Raw genomic sequence first — 26,085 nt, forward strand, 5'->3', positions numbered from 1 at the left:
CTGCACTTGCCAGAAACAATCTATTAAAAGCTTTGAACCTACGTGTCATCCTCAATGTATTTGATCAAGGTTAGAGCCTTTCTATGAAGCACGAGCAGAAACTGTGCCAGAAATGTGCTTCGCAAGGATAAGTTTGGTTTCAACTGGAAAACCTGAAAAGTAAAAAAAAAAAAAACATGAAAGTTGCCTTTTATACACATTTCTCCAGTAACTAACGGCTTTTTAGGAAATAGACCTGTAAAATGCAAGGTTGTTTGTTTACATTTTTATGGACTTAAAAATAAGTTACTTTAATGGTGCTCAAGATTTCAAGTGGTAACAGAAGTCAATTATTAAAAGAGAACTAAAGCCTTTTCCAAAAAACTAAATTCCCACCACTTTTACTAGACCACTGCCCCTGAAAAGCAGAGCAATGCAACAAGGCTGGTGGAAGACTTTTCACACTTCTTGAAAAGGTTCCTAGAAACCAGGCTTATGCTGCACATGTTCTGTTCGGCAAGCCAGAATTGCCACTGTGCAGTTCTACTTTTGAAGATTAGGTGGGAGAGGGGCTGTCTATGAGAATGCTTTTGGTGTGAATGCTTGATTTCTCTTATGCTCTCTCCTGTAAAAGCACTTAGCCATGATACTAATGTATTATTATTATCAACATTTATTTATAAAGCGCCAACATATTCCGCAGCGCTGTACAATAAGTGGGTTTCATACACTGGACATACAGAGTAACATAAAGCAATAAATAACCGATACAAGAGGTGAAGAGAGCCCTGCCCAAAAGAGCTTACAATCTACAAGATTAAATATACTCCTTCATTGTGTTATATTGTTTGAGTTATGGACAGGATTTTAATGTGAATGGGGATGGTTTGCTATTGTGGTATTATTGCCCTTTCATACCTGGGTGTAATGGCATAAGTGCCATTGGTTACTCAGAGCCTTGAAATATTTGTCTGCAGTGACAAGGGGAAATGTGATTGTCTGTACTCCATTAACTGTTTTATGTCTGACAAAACATACCCCACATTTACTATTACCAATACACAGCTGACAAGAATAGTGCATTTATATTGTAAATATGGCACTGTGTAGCTTTACATAATATTCATTTAACTGTGTGATGGCCAGATGTAGTAATATAATAGTATTGCAAAGCAACCAATTATATTTGTTCAGTCAGGTGAAGGAAGACAAATAAATGCAACCGGACAGACTATTATAGGTTAATTTGGGCAAATACTTTTTAGTACAATATTATGCTAAAATTGAAAGGGCTAGTATTTACCAAATGGAGACAAATAGCAGTGTCTATCATTATTTTGTTTGCTAATTGCAAGATAAGCAATGAGACTTGGTGCATAAAGGTTTAATACCATGTCCTGAAATCTAATGGGACAAAGGATCCTGCAGTCTGTCACCACACAAAGTGATATTTCTGCACGGAAGTATGACTCTTACTGCTCTCTGTACATCAGCCAGTGTGCTTCCCATTAAATAACATTTTGAGTGACGACAGGTTTCAAGGGAATTTGGACAGCTTCTGTTTTTTACCTTATGACAGCAGCTGTTGAAACATCCTGTGTACCATAAGCCAGGACCCATTTACTAATTTTTGATACACAATTGCATTTTTTTCCCTTGAGCACTAGCTTTTCTGCCACTTAGTGTATGACAAGCAATGTCATCATAAATAAATTGCCAGTGGCAACAATTAAGAAAATATTTTTTTGAATACATTGCTACTCAGGATTCCCTGCAATCCTACAAGCTATGCCATAAAAAACTGCTCTTTTAATGAACTATTGTCTCTCTTATGCACACTAAGTGAGGCAGCAATATAAAGAATAAACCTTTTAAACATACTAAATTTTAAGTCTTGCTTTTCCCATTTGAATGAGGGTGAGTGAGTGAGTGACATGTTCGTGTTAAAGTTATACAATATAACATGAAATTGCTACAGCTGCAGAAGCAATAAAAAGAATGATACAAACCTGGTCTAAAAAGTTTTTCACAAATGTATCTCTGTGCAGGATATCTTGAAATATGTTGCTAAAAAGGACACAAGAAAACATTGTGCTTTAAACGGAATACAACTTTAGGTGTTAGACAGTCATAATGGTGAATCACAAATGATCCTGTCTTTACTGAGACACATACATATAAATTCATTCAAGATCAGGGGGTCACTATTCTGAACTGAAATTTAAAGGGGTATTTACCTAAATTACTTGTTTTGAATATATATAGAAAAATTTAGTTTTTTTTCATTATTGAGAACTAATAAAACATTGTACTGTTTTTCCTTGAAGTTCCCACTCTTACCTCTCTTCCCACTGTAAACAGGGTAATGAACTGAAATGGTGATTTTGAGCTCTGTAAAAACAAACCACACCCTTTTTTTTTTAAGGTGCAGTCTTTGTTACGCATGGGAATAAAGATCAGTTCATTATAAAGGGAGCTTATCACTTGATGTTCAGTATGAAGACTACCGTGGATATAAAAAGTCTAAACACCCCTGATAAAATGTCAGGTTCCTGTGCTGTACAAAAATGAGACAAAGATAAATCATTTCAGAACTTTTTCCACCTTTAATGTGACCTATAAACTGTACCACTCAATTGAAAAACAAACTAAAATCTTTTAGGTGGAGGAAAGAAAACCAAAAAGACTAAAAAAAAAAAAAGTGTGCACACCCTCTTCTAACTGGGGATGTAGCTGTGTTCAGAATTAAGCAATCACATTCAAAATCATGTTCAATAGAATTCAGCATACACCTGCCATCATCTAAAGTGCCTCTGAGTAACCCCAAATAAAGTTCAGCTGCTCTAGTTGGTCTTTCCTGACATTTTTTTAGTCGCATCCCACAGCAAAAGTCATGGTCCACAGAGAGCTTCCAAAGATATCAGTCAGGAGAAGGGTACAAAAGAATTTCCAAGGCATTAGATATACCATGGAACACAGTGAAGAATTATGGCACAACAGTGACATTACCAAGAACTGGATGTCCCTCCAAAATTGATGAAAAGACGAGAAGAAAACTGGTCAGGGAGGCTACCAAGAGGCCTACAGCAACATTAAAGGAGCTGCAGGAATATCTGGCAAGTACTGGATGTGTGGTACATGTGACAACAATCTCCCGTATTCTTCATATGTCTGGGGTATGGGGTACAGTGGCAAGACAAAAACCTTTTCTTCCGAAGAAAAACATCCAAGCCAGGCTACATTTTGCAAAAATACATCTCCCAAAAGGATGTAGGAAAAGGTGTTATGGTCTGATGAAACCAAGGTTGAACTTTTTGGCCATAAATCCAAAAAATATGTTTGGTGCAAAAACAATACTGCACATCACCAAAAGAACACCATACCCACAGTGAAGCATGGTGGTGGCAGCATCATGCTTTGGGGCTGTTTTTCTTCAGCTGGAACTGGGGCCTTAGTTAAGATAGAGGGAATTATGAACAGTTCCAAATACCAGTCAATATTGCCACAAAACCTTCAGGCTTTTGCTAGAAAGCTGAACATGAGGAGGAACTTCATCTTTCAGCATGACAACGACCCAAAGCATACATCCAAATCAACAAAGGAATGACTTCACCGTAAGAAGATTAAAGTCTTGGAATGGCTCAGCCAGAGCCCAGACCTGAATCCAATTGAAAATCTGTGGGGTGATCTGAAGAGGGCTGTGCACAGGAGATGCCCTCGCAATCTGACTTTGAGATTTTGAGTGTTCCTGCGAAGAAGAGTGGGCAAATTCTGCAAAGTCAAAATGTGCCATGCTGATAGACTCATACCCAAAAAGACTGAGTGCTGTAATAAAATCAAAAGGTGCTTCAACAAAGTATTAGTTTAAGGGTGTGCACACTTATACAACCACATTATTTAAGTTTTTTTGGTTTTCTAAAAGATTTCAGTCTGTTTTACAATTGAGTGGTACAGTTTATAGGTCACATTGAAGGTGGAAAAAGTTCTGAAATGATTTATCTTTGTCTCATTTTTGTACAGCACAGGAACCTGACATTTTATATCCACTGTTTATTGTCTTTAAAATGGCTTTTCCTCCCCTTTTAGTCATGCAAAATTCATAGAATATAGAAAATGTAGATAAACCAACACGTGTATTTTTTTAATTTGGCTTGAAAAGAGCTTGATCTTCTTACAGATTAGGAGTGAAGGTCTCATCACTGTGAATGACTGAATCCATCCCAATCTCCTCATCTGAAGTGGCTTTCCAAAGAGCACCCAGCTCTGCCCTCATGTAGCGCCTCTGATTATAAGTGTGCTCATGACATGGAGGCATCTGCTTCACGGTGAATATATCCACATCAATGTGAGTGGTTGGGTAAGGTGCATACATAACCTGGCGAAATGGCAGCACAAAACTTCCTGTTGCATCCTGTAAAGAGGAATTGTGCTATTTTGTAGTCAACTACTGTTGGAAGGGTAAATACAAACAAGAGAATAGAAGAGTATCTTCATACAACAAATATGCTCCAAACAGATTGTCCTTAATAGTTACCTTCAATAGTCCTTGCACAAAGAGGCCAGATTCATACTGGAAAGAAGATTCAGAGCGACATAATCTGGAACATTTCCTTTCTGTTGGAGACAGAAAGAGACACAGTGTCCTCACCATCTAAAAGATTAGAGAAGGAAAATTATCAGCATGCATTACCAGTACAGATTTTCCTTAATCATAAGTGAATAAGTGACTGTGTGAATTATAAACATTTGAGAATTGGCTGCAGTCCTCAGAAACTACAATTTAAGAAACGCAATCTTAACGTCACAGCTACCAAACCCCCCCCCCCCCCAAAATCTAGTGTTCTTTATTTCCAACACTGTTTTAAAGGAGAAGGAAAGGCTAAGTCACTTGGGGGTGCCAAAATGTTAGGCACCCCCAAGTGACTTAAATCAGCTGCCTTTTACCCCGGGCTGGTGGCCCTGTTCTGAGAGAACAGCACCAGCCCGGGGTAGCTGTGAGCGCTTCCTCCTTCCAGCTTCGCTCGCGCGCGCACGCGCATGCGCAGTAGAGTGAAAAAGCCAAACTTAAACTATAAAGCGTGAATACGGAGGGAGGATTCGCTCGCTACAGGTACCCCGGGCTGGTGCAATTTTCTCCTAACAGGGGCACCAGCCCGGGTACAAGGTAAGCGATTAAAGTCACTTGGGGGTGCCTAACATTTTGGCACCCCCAAGTGACTTAGCCTTTCCTTGTCTTTTAAATCTCTCTCTTGCTTAGTGAATTCTAAAATGGTAAACTATCTTCTTCTAGATCATCAGCTCTATGTTAAGGAATAGCCCTCTCAACTACAGTATAATATCCAACAACGATCTTGCATTGGCCAGTATTTGTGTAGTATCTTTATGCCTGGCAGCAGGACTGTCCAACTTATTACATGTAGTGGGCCAATTGGTTTTTCATACAGCATGTTGGAGGGCCAGATTCAATTTAAATGATAATGTCATACAGTAAAGTTTATGGATCTTTTGAGAAGACTAAAGGCTATAAAAATACTTTGGAGAGTCACATCCAGCACACAGACCTCCAGTTAGACAGCCCTACCTTGGAGTATACACTCTACAGCAGTGTTTATGTTTTTACTTTCCGTGCCATTGTAAGTATATTTATACAATATTAAATCAAATTATTATGAAGCAAGCCATTTAAAAATGCATCACAAGACCCAGATTAAAAAATATCAATGAACACTTTGTAAATGCTGTATGCTATAATACAATTGCTTATATAAATTGTGAATGATCAAAAATTACCCCAAAGGACTCCTCAAGTGTTACACAGTTTAAAATCAGGCCTACAGTTTTCCATCTATGGTGCATTTATATTATGTATATTCATACATAATATAACAATGTAAAAGATAACTTTCTAATGTTGGAATCTGTTGAAATCTTTAAAGAGGTTGAAAAGTCAGTGCACAAACTTAGCAAAATTATTTAATGTGTCTGGAACAACAGACAGTGAACAGGACAACTGACAAACACTATTACAAGGAGGTGGAGTAGCAGCTCTGTGATCCAGTCTCAACAAAAACTGTACATCAAAGCTAGAATTTATGGAGGAACTGTTGTCCACCTAAAGTTGTACAAATCCTGCATGACTAAGCAATGGAAAAATAGTAATATGGACTAATAAGTTATCTTTCCCAAACTCTGCCTTAAACTTACCATGTCTCTTGCCAAACATGATAAATGAACCATCTAGTGGGAATATGAGCCCATTATATAGCACTTGGTGAACCCCACACTAGTAAATAAACTAAATGGTTATCCATCCCTCTGTGGAGGATTTATGCAACGTGTAGTTATAAATACTAAGGAACCTTTGCAAAGGTATATACAGCAGAACTGGGCATAACAACAAGTAAAGGAAGACTGGTAATTCTGTGTTTGGTATAAAAAAACAGAGCTTATTATTATTTAAAACAAAGGCTTTATGATAAACCAAAGTGTGGTGCTAGGAAAGAAATACCCATCCAATCAAGCAACAAATGACTAAAGCTCCAAACAAAAAATAAAATCCTCATACTGTGCTCATATCAAAATGTAACACTAAATTACTGATTGATGAAAGATGGATTTAGGTGCATTGTAGAGTTTTTTCCCATCCAACAAAAGAACAAAGTGAAAAAGCAATATAAATAAGAAAGATAAGGAAGACAACACTTCTGGATCAAAGGGAAAGGCAGCAGATTTTGCAATCTTTATTCGCCTTGACTGATCTGTGCACCACATGAACCAAGGCAGTCTGAACGCAGTTCCCCTATGGCTCTGACTGTCTGCCATTGCTCAGGGCAAAGTGTTGTCAAAGTACATAGCTGGTCATAGACAGAAAGGAAAGCCTGAGGGTTCTGATATTTTCCAGTCTGAATTCTGTGTACCAGAGCAGAGCCAAACCTGGCATTTGATATTGCGTGTTAGCTAATATAAAAAGCAAGTAAAAGAGCATCTTTTCAGTAAGGTTACATTTTTTTCTTGTTTCCTTCTCACCTCAGCTTTTGGTAACCATGAGAGTAAGTAACTCTTTCACTCTAATACTGATGCCATGACTCTCTAATTTGATCCAAAAGTGGGCCTGGAGAGTAAAACCTTAAAAAAAATGATCCAGATGAGGGAAAGATACAATCCAAAATTGGGCACAATTGAGGATTTAATCATACTGTGAAGTGTGGTGTCCCCATGGCAATTATTTCCTTTCCCATAAATATTTAAGTGCATAGATATTTTACAGGTATGGGACTAATAATAATACACGGGGCTTTTTTTCTGTAGTTTGGATCACCAAATAATAAAAAAAATGTTCTGTACTAACACCATTTAAACAAACATTTAATAAATCCAATAAGATTGCTTGACCCCCAATATGACATTTTTAAAGTATGGTTACCAAAGGTACTATTTACAGGCAAAAATGATTAAAAAATAATTATTTGCTTAAATATGGCTCTATGATGTTGTAATTCTGGGTTTCTGGATAACAGGTTTTTAGGTCCCATACCTGCACATGTAGTTTAGCCAGAAATAATTCTAATTACCTTGTTTACTTTCTCTGCACTGCTGCCTACCACCACAGAGCAGCCACAGGTCTGCATGTGTGAACTGATAGCGCTATGAAAGGAATAAAAGGACAAAAATTAAATTTCTATTGAATAGTATTTCCATAATTACACAGCATTCTTATTCAAATGTTTGTAAAAGGACATGATAAAGCCTAAAGCCATGCCAACACATTTTTTTCTGGAATTAGTACCGATCTGCTTAGTCCAGTAGGGGTGAGAGGTATGAAGTCTTTATACTTGTGGCAGGACAGTCCCACACATCCTGAGTACAGATTTTTTTTTTTTTTTTTTTTTTAAAAGGGGTGCTAAACAATACCACTAGAGTACTTAAGCTCCTCATACATGGGCCAATTCTAGCTGCCGATATTGGTCCCTTAGAGCAGTGCTGTCCAACTTCTGTTGTACTGAGGGACGGAATTTTTCCGACCTACGTGGTGGAGGGCCAATAATGGAAGCCAGGTTTGACCACTCCCCCTTTTGAAACCGCACCCACTTGAAACCACACCCATGTTATCACATGACCATACCCATATTAATGGTTGTAGTACAGCAAAAACCTGCCATACTCTGCCTGCCCTACCCTGCCTGTGTGCCATACTCTGCCTGCCCTACCCTGCCTTTGTGTGTTCCATACTCTGCCTTCCCTACCCTGCCTGTGTGTGCCATACTCTGCCTGCCCTACCCTGCCTGCGTGCCATACTTTCACTGTGTGTGCCATTCTTGGCTGGTTTGTGCCATACTTGGCCTGTGTGTGCCATACTCTGCCTGCCCTACCCTGCCTGTGTGTGCCATACTCTGCCTTCCCTACCTTGCCTGCGTGTGCCATACTTTCACTGTGTGTGCCATTCTTGGCTGGTTTGTGCCAAACTTGGCCTGTGTGTGCCATACTCTGCTTGTCCTACTCTGCCTGTGTGTGCCATACTCTGCCTTCCCTACCCTGCCTGCGTGTGCCATACTTTCACTGTGTGTGCCATTCTTGGCTGGTTTGTGCCAAACTTGGCCTGTGTGTGCCATACTCTGCCTGCCCTACTCTGCCTGTGTGTGCCATACTCTGCTTGCCCTATGCTGCCTGTGTGTATGGCACACACAGGCAGCCTACAGTGACACAATGCTGGCACTGCTCCTACAGTCTGCACAATAACTATATATTAAAAAACTTTTTAATTGCAGTACCACCTCAGTATATGTTCTTTTTGTAGTACGCTCGCTTGGCGATCTTAAGGTGTATGGGGACCTTAACTTATAGCAACCAAACAGATCTTTTATTTAATTTTCTAAAGCTAACCATATATGAGCAGATTAAAGATGCTGATTCAAGTCTTTTAGTCGGCTGACTATTTTGCTGCCCGGTGGCAGCATCCTGCATGACACTTATAGTTTTGCACAATTTAGTATTGTCAGAAAAAATAGAAAGTTGTTTTAAGTATAGCCATTAAACCATAAGGAAAGACAATCCAATCCCAAATAATGGTTAATGTGGTTTATGAACTGCTGGAGCCCTAACAGTTGACATCTTCCTTACTGCAGTGGACTTTTTACTAAGTTTAAGTAAAACAAACAGGAAGGATATCTGATAAATGAGAATTTGCTTAGCAAACTGTTGTTGGCAACCATGAACAATAAATATATTCAATGTGATTTAGATATCAAGGATTGCAGACTGAGACAAGGGACCATGCTGTGAAGAGAAGCTCTCAAGCTGAGGCTGCTTCCTTACAATACTGAGGGCCATCAAGGAAACTGCAGGAGCCCAAAACAGTCTTAAGTGAGAATATAAGTGTAATCATGACAGCAAAATAATGTCATCATATGCTTTTTAAAACAATATTTTTATGCTTATTTCAGCTGTTTACTACATGTTATGATTGCATTAATCTGCTGATAAAACAATTATTTTAAAATTTATTTAGGTAATATATAAAAAAACTGCAGTGCTTGATTTGATACTGGGAAATAGACACAGCAGGCAGCATACAGATTTATACATAACAGAATGTCAAAAAGCAACAAAAAGCCTTCTATGATTTTCAGAGGAAAGAGACCTGGAAATTTGGTGCTGCTCATGGAAGGGCATAACTACTGTGGAGTCATGATTGAGACTGGCATACATCATATCAGTAACATGTAATGTTACTGGCTATTCTGCTGTTGTGAATTTACCTAAAGATCTTAAGTAAAACAAGCAAATCTCCAGTGGGCACCACCAGCAGCACAACTATACAACGAAGAGGACACAGAGCTTCACCACCTACCTAATGACCGCTTTAAGGTGTATGCTTATGTGTGCAGCAAAAATGATGCCACTTCTGCACACAGCAAATTATGATACATAATTCAATGTTGCGCCAACCCACCATCCTGCAAACAACATTTTTTAACAGATTGCAGATTGTACTGTATAAATCAGGGAAACAGGATAAACTATACCAACACATGAATGATATTTGTATTGGTAAATATAGAGCAGTGGAGGGTGTGGAGTGTATTATCTCTTATAGACCTTTAAAAACATTTTTTTGTAGCACTACATAATTTACTTACTTGATGAGGAAATCACCATGACAGCTGTCACCAATGTCATCATCATTAAGTACAGTTGAAGTAATCTGAAGAGTTCAATGGAAAGCACATAAAGTTATCATATTTAAAACAATATTTGTTTAAATAAGCTATATACATCTATGTTTAATGTGTGACAAAAATGTCTCTGTCTATTAATAGATACATTTAGGGAGAACACTACAATATATTAGGACTCACCTCCTACAATACTACAATGTGTATCTGCTTTAGTAAGATATCAATGTTTGTAGTCGTTAATTGTTGCATCTCATGTTTGTATCTTCAAGCTGATCCCAAATCTAAAGATTTGCTCATTTATGGAAAGAGAGCAGAGAAGCAAACTCAGGCTGATTTCACCTTTGGCTAGGTGGCCAACAACTGGATTGAAGTGTAGGCCTTGCCGTTCTCACCCTGAAGGATTCTCAAGCCAGCCAGATATCAGTTTGACAGGCCCTTGCAAGGGTTCCATACACAGGTGAATAAACTGCAAGCCTGGTCTGGAAGGACTGAGTTGGCAGCTTTAAAGGGGACATACATTTTCACAATGTAGTAAACCATGTAAAATAATGTGATATAGAAAGAAGCTTGTTTATTTCAATACCTTTCGGGTCAAATACATCTGTATCAGCTTGATAACAGTGCTGGACCGGTCCCTTTCCGATCTAGGAGTCTTCAGTGTATACAAATCATTTTTTTTAGGTTTTCTTATGTAAGGCCCTGCATCTATTATTACATTTTATCCAACTCCAGAATAACAGGTGTGGTGTTTTTTTGCAACTCCCTGCGTCTGATTATAAACTGTTCGAGAACAGTTGCATTTTTCTCTTGCAACTCCCTGCATCTAATCATATACTGAAGCAGAACAGCTGCATTTACTCCCTTGCAACTCCCTGCACCTGATCATAATCTGTTCCAGAACAGCTGCAGCTGTGTTTTTCATGTAACTCCCTGCACCTGATTATATATCAATGTGCAGAAACAGTATATAATCCAGTGCAGGGGGTTTCAGAGAAACCAAAGCCACAGTTGTCAACCTGTAATTAGATAACTGTACATACTATAGAATATGTCCATTTGGGCACGTACATTTGTGAATGATACATATTTTCTATGGAACATATAAATAAAGGAAAATATTACTATTATATTTCTTACAGTTTTTATTAAAATTTACATCTATCGGCATATGCTGAGCATTTAAAATATATTGTTATAGTTCATTAATCAGCCATCAGAGAAAAACACAGGCAGGAAGGTGGGAGTGGATTCCCTGTTACTTCAGAGTTCAGTCTATCAGTCAGTGCTGTGAACACTTCCTGTGGGAGGGGTCACACTCCCACCCCTCCTTTCAGCCTAGCTTTTGACCAGAGAGGTTGTCTCTGCAGCTCTGATATAATGACAGTTTTAGGAGGTAAAATACATTCAAAATGTTTTTTTTTTCTGCATCATTACATATTTTAAAGATGGATAACATAACTGAATACGAATGTTATATAAAATGGCTCCTTTAATCTGCCTGTGTATGATGCAATATAAATAATACTATAAGCTTGTAAGCCGGCAACTAACTATGTAAAATGCATCAGAGCTATTGTTGGATCTGAGTAGGAGCATCTAGTTTAGAGATTTTATGGAAAGATGTGTACAGTTTACCTGCCCAATTAAAATATTAAGAGATTAAATTTTTTTCCCATTTATATTTTTCCCACTGAGAGATGCCAGCATAATTATCCTGTGCAAAGCACAAATGTACAGGTTAATATGAAGGCACATATTACAGAATAGCATAAAATATGATGGCTATTCTAGCAGGGAGTAGGTTATTTTAGTTACAAGGGGCTACTTAGTCAGAAGACAGGTTTTGATTTTTAAACACTAAGTTGTGTAATCAACGATAAAAACAATATGTTACATCCTGAGCTCACCTAGCAAATTTTTTTTTATCTTCATATGATGATATCCAAAGAACAGCTCAGGTAACAGGTGCACTTAGCAATTGTTCAACCCAGGAGGTTTTGTTACATAAAACCAGTAGCAAAATAGCAGTCAACTGAAACATTTGCATAGAGATTTGGAATGCCATTTAACAGACTGAGTAAGCCTATTTACGCTAAATGTCATTGTTTTAGTTGCAATAGGAGGTGTATTTATATTGCTGTGGATAGACAAAATGTACAATAAAAGGTAAAAATTTGCAATTTTTTTTAATGATAGAACAATTTGTTACAGCGAACAAAGAACTTTTCCAAATTGTTAAGCTACCGCTGACTGGCAGTATTAAATCAACTATGATTCATTCATTTTTGCAACTTAATTAGAGGTCAGTGCTGTTATTGGGCACTCAGCCATCCCTCAGCCCATAATGGACTTTGACTGCTCCCATTTTCCTGACAGTCAAAAAGTTTTAATAACCTAAGCATTTCTAATAACCTAAGTATATCAAACTACTAGGAATTCTACAAACACTTCAGGGCTGTATAATAACTGCAGGCCATGTTTGTCTTAACTCATGAACTCTTTAAACAAAAACATTTTTATGTATTCTTGGTATCCTACTGTGTGCTTTTTTGATTTTTCATTTTGCCAGTTCTGTCTACCGTGTGACCATTCCCTAACAGTTTGACACTGCAGAGGTTAACAGTCTGATTTGTGCCCCCATAAGCATTACTGGTTCCTTGTAATATGGGAATTATTTTACTGGGATCATGTCAAGGTGCAAACTGTTCCTGAACAGTTTTGTTTTTTTTCTTTTTTAAGGAGCTGCATCCTTACTATAAAAACCATCAAATGTTTAGTCAAAAAACTAGAATTAAATTAAAAATGGTGTTCTGCATCTTTAAAAACATATTTTGAGATTAAATACACAGTGAATAGAATCATATGCAGCAATTTGACTTTGTAATGCCTTTCACATGCAATAAGCTCACAAGAGCAGACATAAGCAGAACAGAAGGTGGGAGAAAAAGAAAGCACTTACAGTACTTTATAAAAATGACAGGCCTAAAGCAGATAAAAGAAGTCATAGAAGACACCTGACTACTTGAGGCTTACTGCTGGCAGGTTACAGGCAAACAGAATTTTAGACTGCTACTTCAAATATGTATGTTTTAAAGCTTACATCGATCTCTTCTGGGACACCATGCGACTTTATAGAAGAAAGAAGTTCCATTATGGGGATAACTTCTCCAGTCAACATATGAGTAATACTCTGGCCCTGTTTAGAGGAAAGCATAAAGTAGTTACTGACTCTGAAAATGGCAAATGTCAATCATATTTTTTGTAAAAGCCTTCCAGAATCTCAGGCAAGCAAATACAAAACAAAAGGAAGCTGTATAGTAGTGCAAACTGTTTATAACAGTTTTCCTACCAGTAAACTAAGTGTACTAACAGCTTTTCAATCCTATTTTAGTTACAGCAAAGAAAGGCCCATTGTGTGACAGTTTTTTATTTAAATAAAATGCAAATTCTGTAATGAAACATATCCCTCCTTATCCTTACACTTATTAAAACATGCATGAACATAATCGTGGCACACATGTACAGTAACCCTCAATGAAGGGTTCTGATCTGCAACATCATCGGAACACACTGATGATTATAATATATCTTTAGTGTTCTCTGATGCTGTTGCAGATCAATATTCTCTAAAGAGAATTAATGCATACCAATGAGAGTTGATTTGTAACAGGTGAAATCCACAATGAAAAACTTTGACCCAAGCACAACTGCACACATTCCTTCAAAATAGTGATAACTCCCTACAACCCATCCTGTTACTTAGTTACAGGTTTATAGCCTTCCTCCTTCATTAAGCACGACTTAAAAGCAAATATTAAGGAGGAAGTGATGGGGGTAACAGAGGGAGCTGAATCCTTATGGGTTGAGCTTCTCACAGATAGTAAAGAATCTACCAAGCTAATTGTAGGGGTATGCTATAGACCCCCTAATGTAAGCGAAGAGGAGGAGGCCCAGCTCCTGTTGCAAATAGAAAAGGCTGCTAGTTTGGGGCAAGTGATAATAATGGGGGATTTTAATTACCCTGATATTGACTGGGGCAATAGTACTGCCAGGACAGTAAATGGGAACAAGTTTATAAACTTGCTGCACGACAACTTTATGTCACAGGTTGTTGAGGAGCCAACCAGGAACCATGCTATACTAGATCTAGTGATCTCTAATGACCCAGAACGTATAGCAAATGTGCAAGTGGTTGAACCCCTGGGTAATAGTGACCATAATGTTATTTCATTTGATGTTTGGTGCAGGAAACAAATTTACACGGGGGCAACAAAGACACTGAATTTTAGGAAGGCAAATTTTAGCTCCTTAAGGGCAGCGCTTCAGGGCATAGATTGGGGCATTATGTTTTCTGATAAAAATACAGAGCAGAAATGGTTGTCATTTAAAATGATATTAAATCATTACTGTTCTCAATTCATTCCATTAATAAGAAAAAGTAGAAGTGTTAAGAATCACCCCATGTGGCTTAACTCTGAGGTAAAGAAGTTAATAGGGAAAAAAAGGAAAGCTTTTAAGAAATATAAGTCAGAGGGGACAGTAGCTGCGTTTAATGAATATAAACACTATAACAAGTGTTGTAAAACAGCAATCCGGAAGGCAAAGATAGAAAATGAGGAGCGCATCGCGGCCGAGGCCAAGACTAACCCCAAAAAGTTTTTTAAGTATATTAATAGTAAAAAGATGCAGGTTGAGGGTGTGGCCCCATTGAGTTATAATAACAATATGGTTACAGCGGATACAGAAAAGGCAGATGTGCTTAACCAGTTCTTTTCTTCTGTGTATACAGTAGAGGAGCCAGTGGGCCAAGTCTCACCCAATAGCTTCACTGTTGCCTCAGCTCCAACTACACAGTGGTTGGTACAGGATATGGTGCTTAAAGGGTTACACACGATAAATGTAAACAAGGCACCTGGGCCAGATGGAATACACCCTCGGGTACTGAGAGAGCTAGGGGCAGAATTGCAGTGGCCCTTGTTTCTGATATTCTCAGACTCTCTTTCATCAGGTATGGTACCTAGTGATTGGAAGAAGGCGAATGTCACTCCCATATTTAAAAAGGGAATAAGATCTCAGCCTGGCAATTATAGGCCTGTAAGTTTGACATCCGTGGTGGGCAAGTTATTTGAAGGCTTGTTAAGGGATCACATTCAAAATTATGTAGTGGAGAATGGCATTATGAGCAGTAATCAGCATGGCTTTATGAAGGACAGGTCATGTCAGACCAATTTAATTGCTTTTTATGATGAGGTAAGTAAGAAGCTGGACAGTGGGGATGCAGTAGATATAATCTATTTGGATTTTGCCAAAGCATTTGATACCGTTCCCCACAAACGACTGCTTTCTAAGCTAAGGTCTATTGGTCTTAGTGAAGTCGTTTGCACATGGATAGAAAACTGGCTACAGGATCGGGTACAGAGGGTGGTTGTTAATGGCACATTCTCTACTTGGAGTAAGGTTCTCAGTGGGGTCCCTCAGGGTTCTGTACTGGGTCCACTTTTGTTTAATTTGTTCATAAATGACTTAGGGGAGGGTATTATGAGTAATGTATCAGTGTTTGCAGATGACACAAAACTCTGCAGACCAGTCAATTCTATCCAGGATGTGACATCCCTGCAGCAGGATCTTGACCAACTGGCAATCTGGGCAGCTAAGTGGCAGATGAGATTTAATGTGGATAAATGTAAGGTCATGCACCTGGGATGTAAAAATATGCAAGCCCCGTATAACCTTAATGGGACTGCACTAGGTAAATCCATAATGGAGAAGGATCTTGGAGTCCTTGTAGATAATAAACTTGGCTGTAGCAAGCAATGCCAGGCAGCAGCTGCAAGGGCAAACAAGGTTCTGAGCTGTATTAAAAGGGGTATAGATTCACGGGAGGAGGGGGTTATTCTTCCCCTTTACAGAGCACTGGTAAGGCCCCATCTAGAATATGCTGTTCAGTTTTGGTCTCCAGTGCTCAAACGGGACATTATTGAGCTAGAGAGGGTCCAGAGAAGGGCAACTAAGCTGGTAAAGGGTATGGAAAGTCTCGGTTATGAAGAAAGACTGGCCAAGTTGGGTCTGTTTACACTGGAGAAGAGGCGCTTAAGAGGTGACATGATAACTATGTATAAATATATAAGGGGATCATATAATAACCTCTCTAATGTTTTATTTACCAGTAGGTCCTTCCAACGGACACGAGGGCACCCACTCCGTTTAGAAGAAGGGAGGTTCCATTTAAATATTCGGAAAGGATTTTTTACAGTGAGAGCTGTGAAGTTGTGGAATTCCCTCCCCGAATCAGTCGTACTGGCTGATACATTATATAGCTTTAAGAAGGGGCTGGATGGATTCTTAGCAAGTGAGGGAATACAGGGTTATGGGAGATAGCTCTTAGTACAAGTTGATACAGGGACTGGTCCGATTGCCATCTTGGAGTCAGGAAGGAATTTTTTCCCCTCTGAGGCAAATTAGAGAGGCTTCAGATGGGGTTTTTTGCCTTCCTCTGGATCAACTTGTAGTTAGGCAGGTTAGGTATAGGCATTATGGTTGAACTTGATGGACGTATGTCTTTTTTCAACCCAACTTACTATGTTACTATGTTACTATGTTACTTTTCCAACATTGGCTGCAGTGTTATGAGTTTATCCCCATTGGTTTATCCTGAATCCTTCGCTAGGAAATGCAAAGGCTCTCTGATCAGTCATGCTCACTGGGCATGTGGGATGTGCGGGCTGTACGTCATTTTTATCCCTCTTTATTTATTTATTTATGTGTGTGTGTGTCCCTTGCCTGCCTGCTTGCCTTCCTGCACAAAATATCTACTCCAACGGGGGGTTGAAAGGTTAATCTTAAAAGCAGTTCTAACACAAATTATTTGCAAGGGATGCAAGGGACACACACAAATAATCCAGTAAGGGGGAATGAAACATCATTAAAAACAAAACGAGGACACAGAGGAGTGCAGGAGAAAAGTTTTGTAGCATGGTGGAGGATGGTTATTGTATAGACCAGGAATCCCCAACCTTTTATACTGCAGAGCCACACTCAAATGGAAAAAGTGTTGGGGAGCAACACAAGCATGGAAAAAGTTCCTGGGGGTGCAAATAAGAGCTATAATTGGCTATTTGGTATGTGGACTGGCAGCCTATTGAAGGCTCTGTTTGGCTTTACACTGGGTTTTATGCAACCAAAACTTGCCCCCAAGTCAGAAATTCAAAAATGGGAACCTACTTTGAGGCCCCTGGGAGCAACATCCAATAGGTTGGGGAGCAACATGTTGCTCACGAACCACTGGTTGGGGATCACTGGTATAGACACATACCTAAATATGAAAGATGGAGCCAGTAACATGATAAGAAATCTGTCTAATCTGACTATGCACGGTCATGTGAGATTCCTACTGTCAAACATTACGTTATGCCTTGCAAGCTCTGATTGACAAGCCCCAAGGTGCCATGAGAGCACGTCAGAGTCTTTGTCCAATTTAAAGAGAAAGAGGTTGAATTGAGGAAAATGGTTTAAAGAACATATAGGCACAATCTGCTACTACTGTCATTTTAAAATCAATGAAAATCAAGGTTAATTAGAAGTTATACCACTGAAATGGAAAGCAATTCTTAACATTTTTTCTTCAAAACTATATATCAATACTGTTATATTGGAAGTTCGCCTTTACACTAACTTCCTTAACTTTTAAGTTTTTTTTTATCATTTGCTTTGGTTATGATACTTTTGTTTACAGACCTACAATGACCTGTTTTTTATGTGAATATAAAGGAGAAGTATACCCCTTTTTTAACATGAGTTTAAAGGGGATCTGTCACCCTAAGAAATAATTCCAAATCCTTTTGTATCATGTTAGTTGAGCAAAATAAACTTTACTTACGCTATATAAATTATTGATTTTTTTTTCTTCAGTCTTGGAATTTACAGAAAGCAGGTCAGTGCCATTTTATGAACATTGTTATTAAGGCAAGCTTTCTTTCACCCCTAAATCTTATACACTTGTCTTCTATTTGATATCTAGGAATTGCTGAATGGAAAATTAAAGTAATTGTAGTTAAAAATCTGAGCTGTCAATCATATATTGCCTGCCCCGCCTCAACGCCTGAGGCATAGAGGCAGGGCAGGCAATATATGATTGACAGCTCAGATTTTTTAAATAAATTTCTAACTGGTATGGGTGATTTAATTAAAAAAAGAATTTGGGTTTCATGTTTCTATTTTAAAGGACTTTTATTACACAGCTTTTTGTGTGTGGGTGACAGGTACCCTTTAATGAATAGGTCTTGGCATACTTTTGCTTAATCACAAAAGTCCTGTACATTGAACTTATGTTAAACAACAGGGTATACTCTGCAACTTTAGGATCTAATGCAGGGATCCTCAAACTACAGCCTGTGAGCCAGATCTGGCCCCCTAGGTAATTTATCAGGCCCCCGCTGCGTCCTTACCCCTGGCAGGAGCGAGGAGTTGGGAGGACGGAGCAGGGGAGCTAGGAGAGAAAGAGAGAGAGAATGGAGCAGGGGAGCTAGGAGAGAAAGAGAGAGAGAGAGAGGACAGAGCAGGGGAGCTAGGAGAGAGAGAGAGGACGGAGCAGGGGAGCTAGGAGAGAGAGAGAGGATGGAGCAGGGGAGCTAGGAGAGAGAGAGAGGATGGAGCAGGGGAGCTAGGAGAGAGAGAGAGGATGGAGCAGGGGAGCTAGGAGAGAGAGAGAGGATGGAGCAGGGGAGCTAGGAGAGAAAGAGAGAGAGAGAGAGGACAGAGCAGGGGAGCTAGGAGAGAGAGAGAGGATGGAGCAGGGGAGCTAGGAGAGAGAGAGAGGATGGAGCAGGGGAGCTAGGAGAGAGAGAGAGGATGGAGCAGGGGAGCTAGGAGAGAGAGAGAGGATGGAGCAGGGGAGCTAGGAGAGAGAGAGAGAGAGAATGGAGCAGGGGAGCTAGGAGAGCAAGAGAGAGAGAATGGAGCAGGGGAGCTAGGAGAGAAAGAGAGAGAGAATGGAGCAGGGGAGCTAGGAGAGAAAGAGAGAGAGAATGGAGCAGGGGAGCTAGGAGAGAAAGAGAGAGAGAGAGAGAGAGGACAGAGCAGGGGAGCTAGGAGAGAGAGAGAGGATGGAGCAGGGGAGCTAGGAGAGAGAGAGAGAGAGAGAGAGAGAGGATGGAGCAGGGGAGCTAGGAGAGAGAGAGAGAGAGAGGATGGAGCAGGGGAGCTAGGAGAGAAAGAGAGAGAGAGAGAGGACAGAGCAGGGGAGCTAGGAGAGAGAGAGGATGGAGCAGGGGAGCTAGGAGAGAAAGAGAGAGAGAGAGAGAGAGAGAGAGAGAGGACAGAGCAGGGGAGCTAGGAGAGAGAGAGAGGATGGAGCAGGGGAGCTAGGAGAGAAAGAGAGAGAGAGAGAGGACAGAGCAGGGGAGCTAGGAGAGAGAGATAGGATGGAGCAGGGGAGCTAGGAGAGAAAGAGAGAGAGAGGACAGAGCAGGGGAGCTAGGAGAGAGAGAGAGGATGGAGCAGGGGAGCTAGGAGAGAAAGAGAGAGGATGGAGCAGGGGAGCTAGGAGAGAAAGAGAGAGAGGACAGAGCAGGGGAGCTAGGAGAGAGAGGACAAAGCAGGGAGCAGACCATAGTTTGACCCTGCAGCGGGGGGTGGGGAACTATAGTCTGGACCCCAACAGTCTGTGAGGGACCATGCACTGGCCCCCTGTTTAAAAAGTTTGAGGACCCCTAATCTAATGTGTAGCACCAGCAGAAACAGAGTATCTCTGTGTGATGTTTGGCCATAAGAAATGTTTTGATCAAAGCAAGGTTATCACAGATGCCAAGATTACCACTGCTTACCACTGTGAGCAGAAACACTGCATAACTGGTCTAAATTAATTTATAGCATGCAAAGCATATAATTAAAAAATAAAGAGGATCTTCCAATACTCAGTTCAGATGCTATAGAAATAAATATAATTGTAGCCCATTACTAAAAAAAAACGGAGGCACTGTCATACTTTGTGCATCCATATGCGCCCTTTCCTGATGATGTGTGTGAGACGAGCCACGCAGACCTTGTGCAGAGGAAGGTAAAATGCCAGTTCAGACTGTGGAAGGATTATGGACAGTCCATATGTGCTCCTGTCACCATTCCAGTTCCCATCAAAGATAAGCGATACAATGATAACGCCTTTCTCAGACAGCACAAAGAACTTGACATCAATGGCACCGCTTTCAGCATTGCGTAAGATCTCGCCGTTCAGCGTATGGTTAGCAAGGAAGGTGATCTCCCCGTCACTAAGTAATACATGATCAGACTTTGGGGACCATATGTGCCTTACTCTCGGTCCCAGAATGTTGTCCCAGTACGCAAAAGTGGCAGCTAATAGAGGAGAGTAGCCATCGATACTGATTAACGTTTTGGCGACTGCGGGAGATGGGGGAGGGCAGAGGTTGGCCATGTCTGCATTTCAAAAAACACAAAACAGGTACAGAACGATATCAATAGAAGCAGAATAAATATATATATATATATATATAACCCGCTGGGTTACTTCCGTGAGACCTCCGGCCCCGTCGCTGTTGTATGACGCGCCGCGAATGGCGTCATCGCATTGCGTCTCGGCAGGGAAATTAACTATAAAAGGATGGTGGGGTTAGGGGTGTAATGATTATACCTCTTACTTTTAATTGACTATGATACTGTGTCACCTTCAAATACTGTGTTGCTGCGTCCTGGATGTATTACTTTTATCAGTTGATTAAATTGCTGTTATATAAGTAAATAATAAAAATAAAAAAGTTATTAAGTAAATAATAATGTCACCATATCCTGTCATCACATGGAAGTGGAAACTCAAATCTCATTTCATTCATAAACACTTGCCAGTCAGTTTAATTGAAAACTGAAAAAATTGTGAACACTGTTAAAACCCATCCAGAACATGCTAAATTACAGGATGGCGATCCCCCATAAAATCAATTTTAAAGAGGATGTTAAGTCATGTTATTTTTAAAAAATACATTGATTCTTAGCAGGGTTGCTGCTGCCATGGGTCGAGTTGAGAAACTCACCTTAGGTGGCGGCGGCCAGCAAGTAACCAGGGGTGTCAAAAAGCCTCTACTGGTAACTTAAAAGGGTAGAAAAAGCTAAGTCACTGGGGGGTGTCAAAATGATTACAAGGTTATTCCACAAAATGTGACCAAAAGTGCTGACTTTGTTTGATTTATATAGAGTTTGTATGGGTTAAAGAGCACAATGGATGCTTAAGATAATATCTAATAAAGAATAAACAGAATGTTGTGAATAATTTTGATTTATTGGGACATATTTACCAAAGGGTGATATTACAGCTAGCCACATTTGACCAGGGGACACTCAAGCTTTCTGTTTACTTGTGTATGGTTTTTATGTGTATATTTGTCATTGGGTGAACAGAAAGTTTGGCAGGCAGAAGAGAGATGTTAAGTGGGGCAAGATGTAATGGGAGCCACAATAAAATGGCCATGATAAACTATACTGTCCACTTTCTCTCCTTATGCAAGGACTGCAGGACTGCTGGAAATTTCATCCCAGATTAGGAGAGAGAGAAAATTCACTAGATGACACAGGTGCTGCATATACTCTAATCGTGCCAGTAATACATGTCAGATTGCAAAACACATAGCAGGCAGTCAGACACATTGTATGTTTTCTTATTTACTTGCTATACATCCAGCATTTTGTTGTGTACTGACACATAGGGGCAGATTTTGTGAAATTGGAGCTCACCTCAAATTCACCCACTTTCTAATTCCTGTAGAATTTTTAGAAGTGTTTTTATCAGTTGGTAAAAGGTAGCGTTCACCATTTGATAAATATGCTTCTAAAAATCTCGACCGATATTGGCAGCTAGAATTGGCCCGTGTATGGGGACCGTAACTATTCTCTTACTATTAAGGCAATAGGGCTAACAATGATTTAAGGCAGGGCTGTCCAACTGGTGGCCCGCAACCCCCCTCTGTGTGGCCCCCCACCTGTCTGGCTGCTTTGATGGCTTACCTTTGTGGAAGCTGTAAATGGTATCAGTACTGAGATTAGCTGTCCCCTGCATGGTTCTCACCTCATATTCAGTGCCATACTCTGCCTGCTCTATGCTGCCTGTGTGTGCCATACTCTGCCTGCCCTATGCTGCTTGTGTGTGCCATACTCTGCCTGCCCTACCCTGCCTGTGTGTTCCATAATCTACTTGCCCTATGCTGCCTGTGTGTGCCATACTCTGCCTGCCCTATGCTGCCTGTGTGTGCCATACTCTGCCTGCCCTATGCTGCCTGTGTGTGCCATACTCTGCCTGCCCTATGCTGCCTGTGTGTGCCATGCCCTGTCTGCATTTTGCTGCCTGTGGGAGTAGAACCTGCCAGGGGTTTGTTCTGGGAGTTTGTTAGCATTTGAAAATGGTCATTATATGGCCCCTAAGGTGTGTAATTATGTGCTGGGTGTTGCTGTGCTATCCACAGTGGAGGAGGAGGCATATGGATTTAAGGTTGTGTCTTAATATGACATAATATAATTCTTTCACATATGAATGAAGGTTGCTATCCCTACAGTAAGCACCAACCATTTTGGGTTTTGCTGCGCTACCACCATTAATGTGGGTATAGTCTTAAAAGCTCTTGTGATAACATGGGTGTGGTTTTAAATGGGTGTGGTTTAAAAAGGGGGAGTGGTCAAACTGGCTTCCTTTATCGGCCCTCTACCGCGTTGGCCAGAAAAATTCCGGCCCTCGGTACCACAGAAGTTGGACAGCGCTGATTTAAGTTATTCACCTGCTGTTTTTTAGCACAAAACACAGCAGTGGGAATTCCATTACACTGCTTGATTTAACAGTGACTTGTGTTTTTAGATGGATTTTTTATATCTACATGTTCAGAACATGTAGTTCCCATTTAAATTCACATGACAGTAAGGGTTATGATTCAGTTTGGCTATGCATTACTGTAATTTAACTAAATCCTGCAAAAGTGCAGGAGTTCGGACAAATCCTGAACAGAATCCTGGAATCGGGTTATCCCTAGAAATTTAATACTGTGGTAAAAATGTTATGGACATAAAAATTGATTGGCCAGATCACGGTGCTTGAGTGGGCCCATCAAATGACAAGTTTGTCAATAACTCCATGCTCACACCAACCGTCATTCTCCAGCATATTTTTTGGGGGTAATTAACACTTGTTCAATTGCTCCACTGACTTATGACCAAACAGTTCAGTCCCACCTTACATAAATGATTGGCCAGTTTATAACTCACTTGGATTGTGTGTTATCCAAATTTTTCTAAACTCTTAGAAAGAAAGGTAAAGCATTAACAATTTAAGCCATCTAAAGAATCCTTAAAGTAGAAAGAGAGGTAAAACCTAAGTAAGCTTTATCAGAAAAGAAATGTAAATACAGCCATAAGCACTCACAGAAATGCTGCACTGACTTCTCTGACGAAAGATTCTTGTGTCTGTAATTCACGTGCCAGAGACACACAACTCTCTGCTTTCTCCTCTCTCCTGCGCCCCCCTCCCTCAAAAATGCTAAGAACTCACTTTCCCCCTTAGGAATGTGGATCTGAGCCAATCAGCAGGAAGCTGACTCATAGTCTAACTGAGTATGTTCACTTGGTCTGGGTGTCTGTGCAGGAGAGAGGCATTATGGGAACTTTCTTTGCACAGCTCAGCGTTTTTTCTTCCTGTTTGGCTTCTGATCATCTGAACAGGTGAAATATGGGGAGACTTAAGGGCACTATTGAGACAACTGAAGGTATGCCTGCAGCTTGGGATTAACTCTTTATTAGCCTTTCCTTCTCCTTTAAAAACCAATTTTCCTTTTGTCTGGAGGTTTGTCCTTTTTATCTGTTAGCACCCCATCATTTCTTAAAATGATGATTTTGAAACAATAGTGAAAAAGGCGTTTTAAAAGATCCAGCTGAAAGGAGAGCAACATTTTTTAAAATTTAACAATACTACTAGATTTATAGAGTTTAGGCTGGAGAGCTCGCCTAACAAATATGACATCTTTCTGGGCAGCTCCCCCTGTTACCCTCCTCGTTATGCAAGCTTAGCCAGCTTGCTCGATCACACAGGCTTGCAGACACAAATCCCTCATCCCTCTTCCTGATCTTGCACAAAAAAAAAAAAAAATATTAATCACTCACAAGTGAAGAGAAATGCAGGAAACTTCTACATTAAACCGAAAGTCAAGCAATTGCCACATCACCTTTCTGCCAGGGGTCCCCAACCTTTCTTACTCGTGAGCCACAGTCAAATGTAAAAAGACTTGGAGAGCAACTCAAGCATCATAAAAGTTCATGGAGGTGCCAAATAAGGGCTACGATTGGCTATTAGGCAGCCTCTATGCACACTATCAGCTTACAGGAGGCTTTACTTGGTAAATCTTGTTTTTATTCAACCAAAACTTGCCACCAAGTCAGGAATTTAAAAATAACTACCTGGTTTGGGGGCACTGAGAGCAATATCCAAGGGGATGGGGAGAAACATACTGCTCACCAGACACTGGTTGGGGATCACTGCTTTATGTTATACCTGAATGAATATAATATTTAATTTTGTGTATGATTCATATCTTAATAAAATTTGTTAGAAGGGTTATATATAATGTGAAATATTGGTGTTACTGTTACTTTAAGGCTTGCAATATCCATACCCTTGTTCTTTACCCAGCATTCTAGAATAGGATACCCAAACATAGGTAATGTTTATGTTTTGAAATATCTTTGCAATAGGGCACTGTAAGCAATAATGCTAGCATGTGTTTCTCTCCATATCATTGATACTTTTGATTTCCTGGCACTATCTTGTTTTTCCCCACTGCTGCACACTTGCCAGCTGAGCAATAATGATACATAAATACTACTCATTTGTTTTGATTTATTCTAGTGTGTTTCTAAATATGTATATTAATAACACAATTTTAATTTATATCTGCAAATGCAAATTCGTTGATTGAAAGTGGTCAAAATGTATTCATGCAGGTGAATCACATATTCTGTAAAATCATGCAATTTCAACACTTCATTGATATTGTCATTTATTTGTAATGACAATAGAATTGATTTAATTTTTACTGTATTTTTTTTGCTTTGCTAAAAAGCTGCAACAATAAATGCATTATAATCGGATCATATTTATTTTATATTCAGAAACTGACATTTAGAATGTGTAAATTGCAGAAAAAGCCTGGATAATTGAATGGCGAGAATAATCAGTCCTTAAGGTCAGAGTGACTTTGTCCTAAACCTTAGAATATTTTTTTTTTAACATTCTGTAGTATACACCTACCTAGCCTTAGTTTTAAGCAACATTAGAGTCCCTGGTGTAATTGATTAGGGGTCTGTGATACAGAAACCCAGTTATTCTCCTTTCAAATCCCATAATACAGCTCCTAAATCCTGTAATTCACCAATAAATCCTATAATTCACACTCCAAGTCCTGTGATTGAAATGAAACAACCTATAATATTAATACACCACTTCATTTAGTTATTTGGATTTGTGTTAAATCAGCAAATAAAATGAATTATGTACTCTTAAACAAATATATGACTACTGTTTGTATATGCTGAATCATACTGTACAGCTATCTTTCCACTAATATAAAGACTGTATGTTTCTCATTTCAGTCAGTGTGTGCTCTCAGTTATATTTAGGGGGATAATATCAGATATTTAGTACCTGAGCTTTTCACATAGGGGATGCATTTTACCTTTAGATTAAAAGGACAGCACCAAGTGGAGAACTATAAAGGGATTTAAAATCGTCAAGTGGCAAACAATTTCAATTTATAGAATGACATCCTGAAGGACAAATTCACAGTGAAATTTTCAATATATATTTTTAAAGTCTGAAATGACAAGGTCAGCTTTTGTTCTATACAGTTTTTTATATACAAATCAGAATCAATATCAGTACAAAACAAAACTAAAA

At 39.5% G+C, this 26,085-nt stretch overlaps 1 protein-coding gene across 2 annotated transcripts in view; it reads right to left on the reverse strand.

Annotated features, from left to right (window-relative positions):
• Positions 1 to 26,085, reverse strand: part of c9orf72 (chromosome 9 open reading frame 72) — a 49,453-nt gene that overhangs the window by 2,715 nt on the left and 20,653 nt on the right. The window contains exons 1-8 of one of the 2 annotated variants that reach the window (XM_012962136.2): positions 20,137 to 21,374; positions 13,255 to 13,350; positions 10,116 to 10,180; positions 7,551 to 7,623; positions 4,514 to 4,630; positions 4,155 to 4,390; positions 1,989 to 2,046; positions 43 to 152 (exon numbers count right to left, since the gene is read on the reverse strand). In XM_012962136.2, coding sequence (XP_012817590.1) covers positions 43 to 152; positions 1,989 to 2,046; positions 4,155 to 4,390; positions 4,514 to 4,630; positions 7,551 to 7,623; positions 10,116 to 10,180; positions 13,255 to 13,350; positions 20,137 to 20,580 — 1,199 coding nt within the window. In that variant the 5' untranslated portion in view covers positions 20,581 to 21,374. 2 annotated transcript variants of the gene reach the window in all.

Source organism: Xenopus tropicalis, chromosome 1 (assembly GCF_000004195.4).
Source record: "Xenopus tropicalis strain Nigerian chromosome 1, UCB_Xtro_10.0, whole genome shotgun sequence".
In the NCBI taxonomy this organism is placed as follows: Eukaryota; Metazoa; Chordata; class Amphibia; order Anura; family Pipidae; genus Xenopus; species Xenopus tropicalis.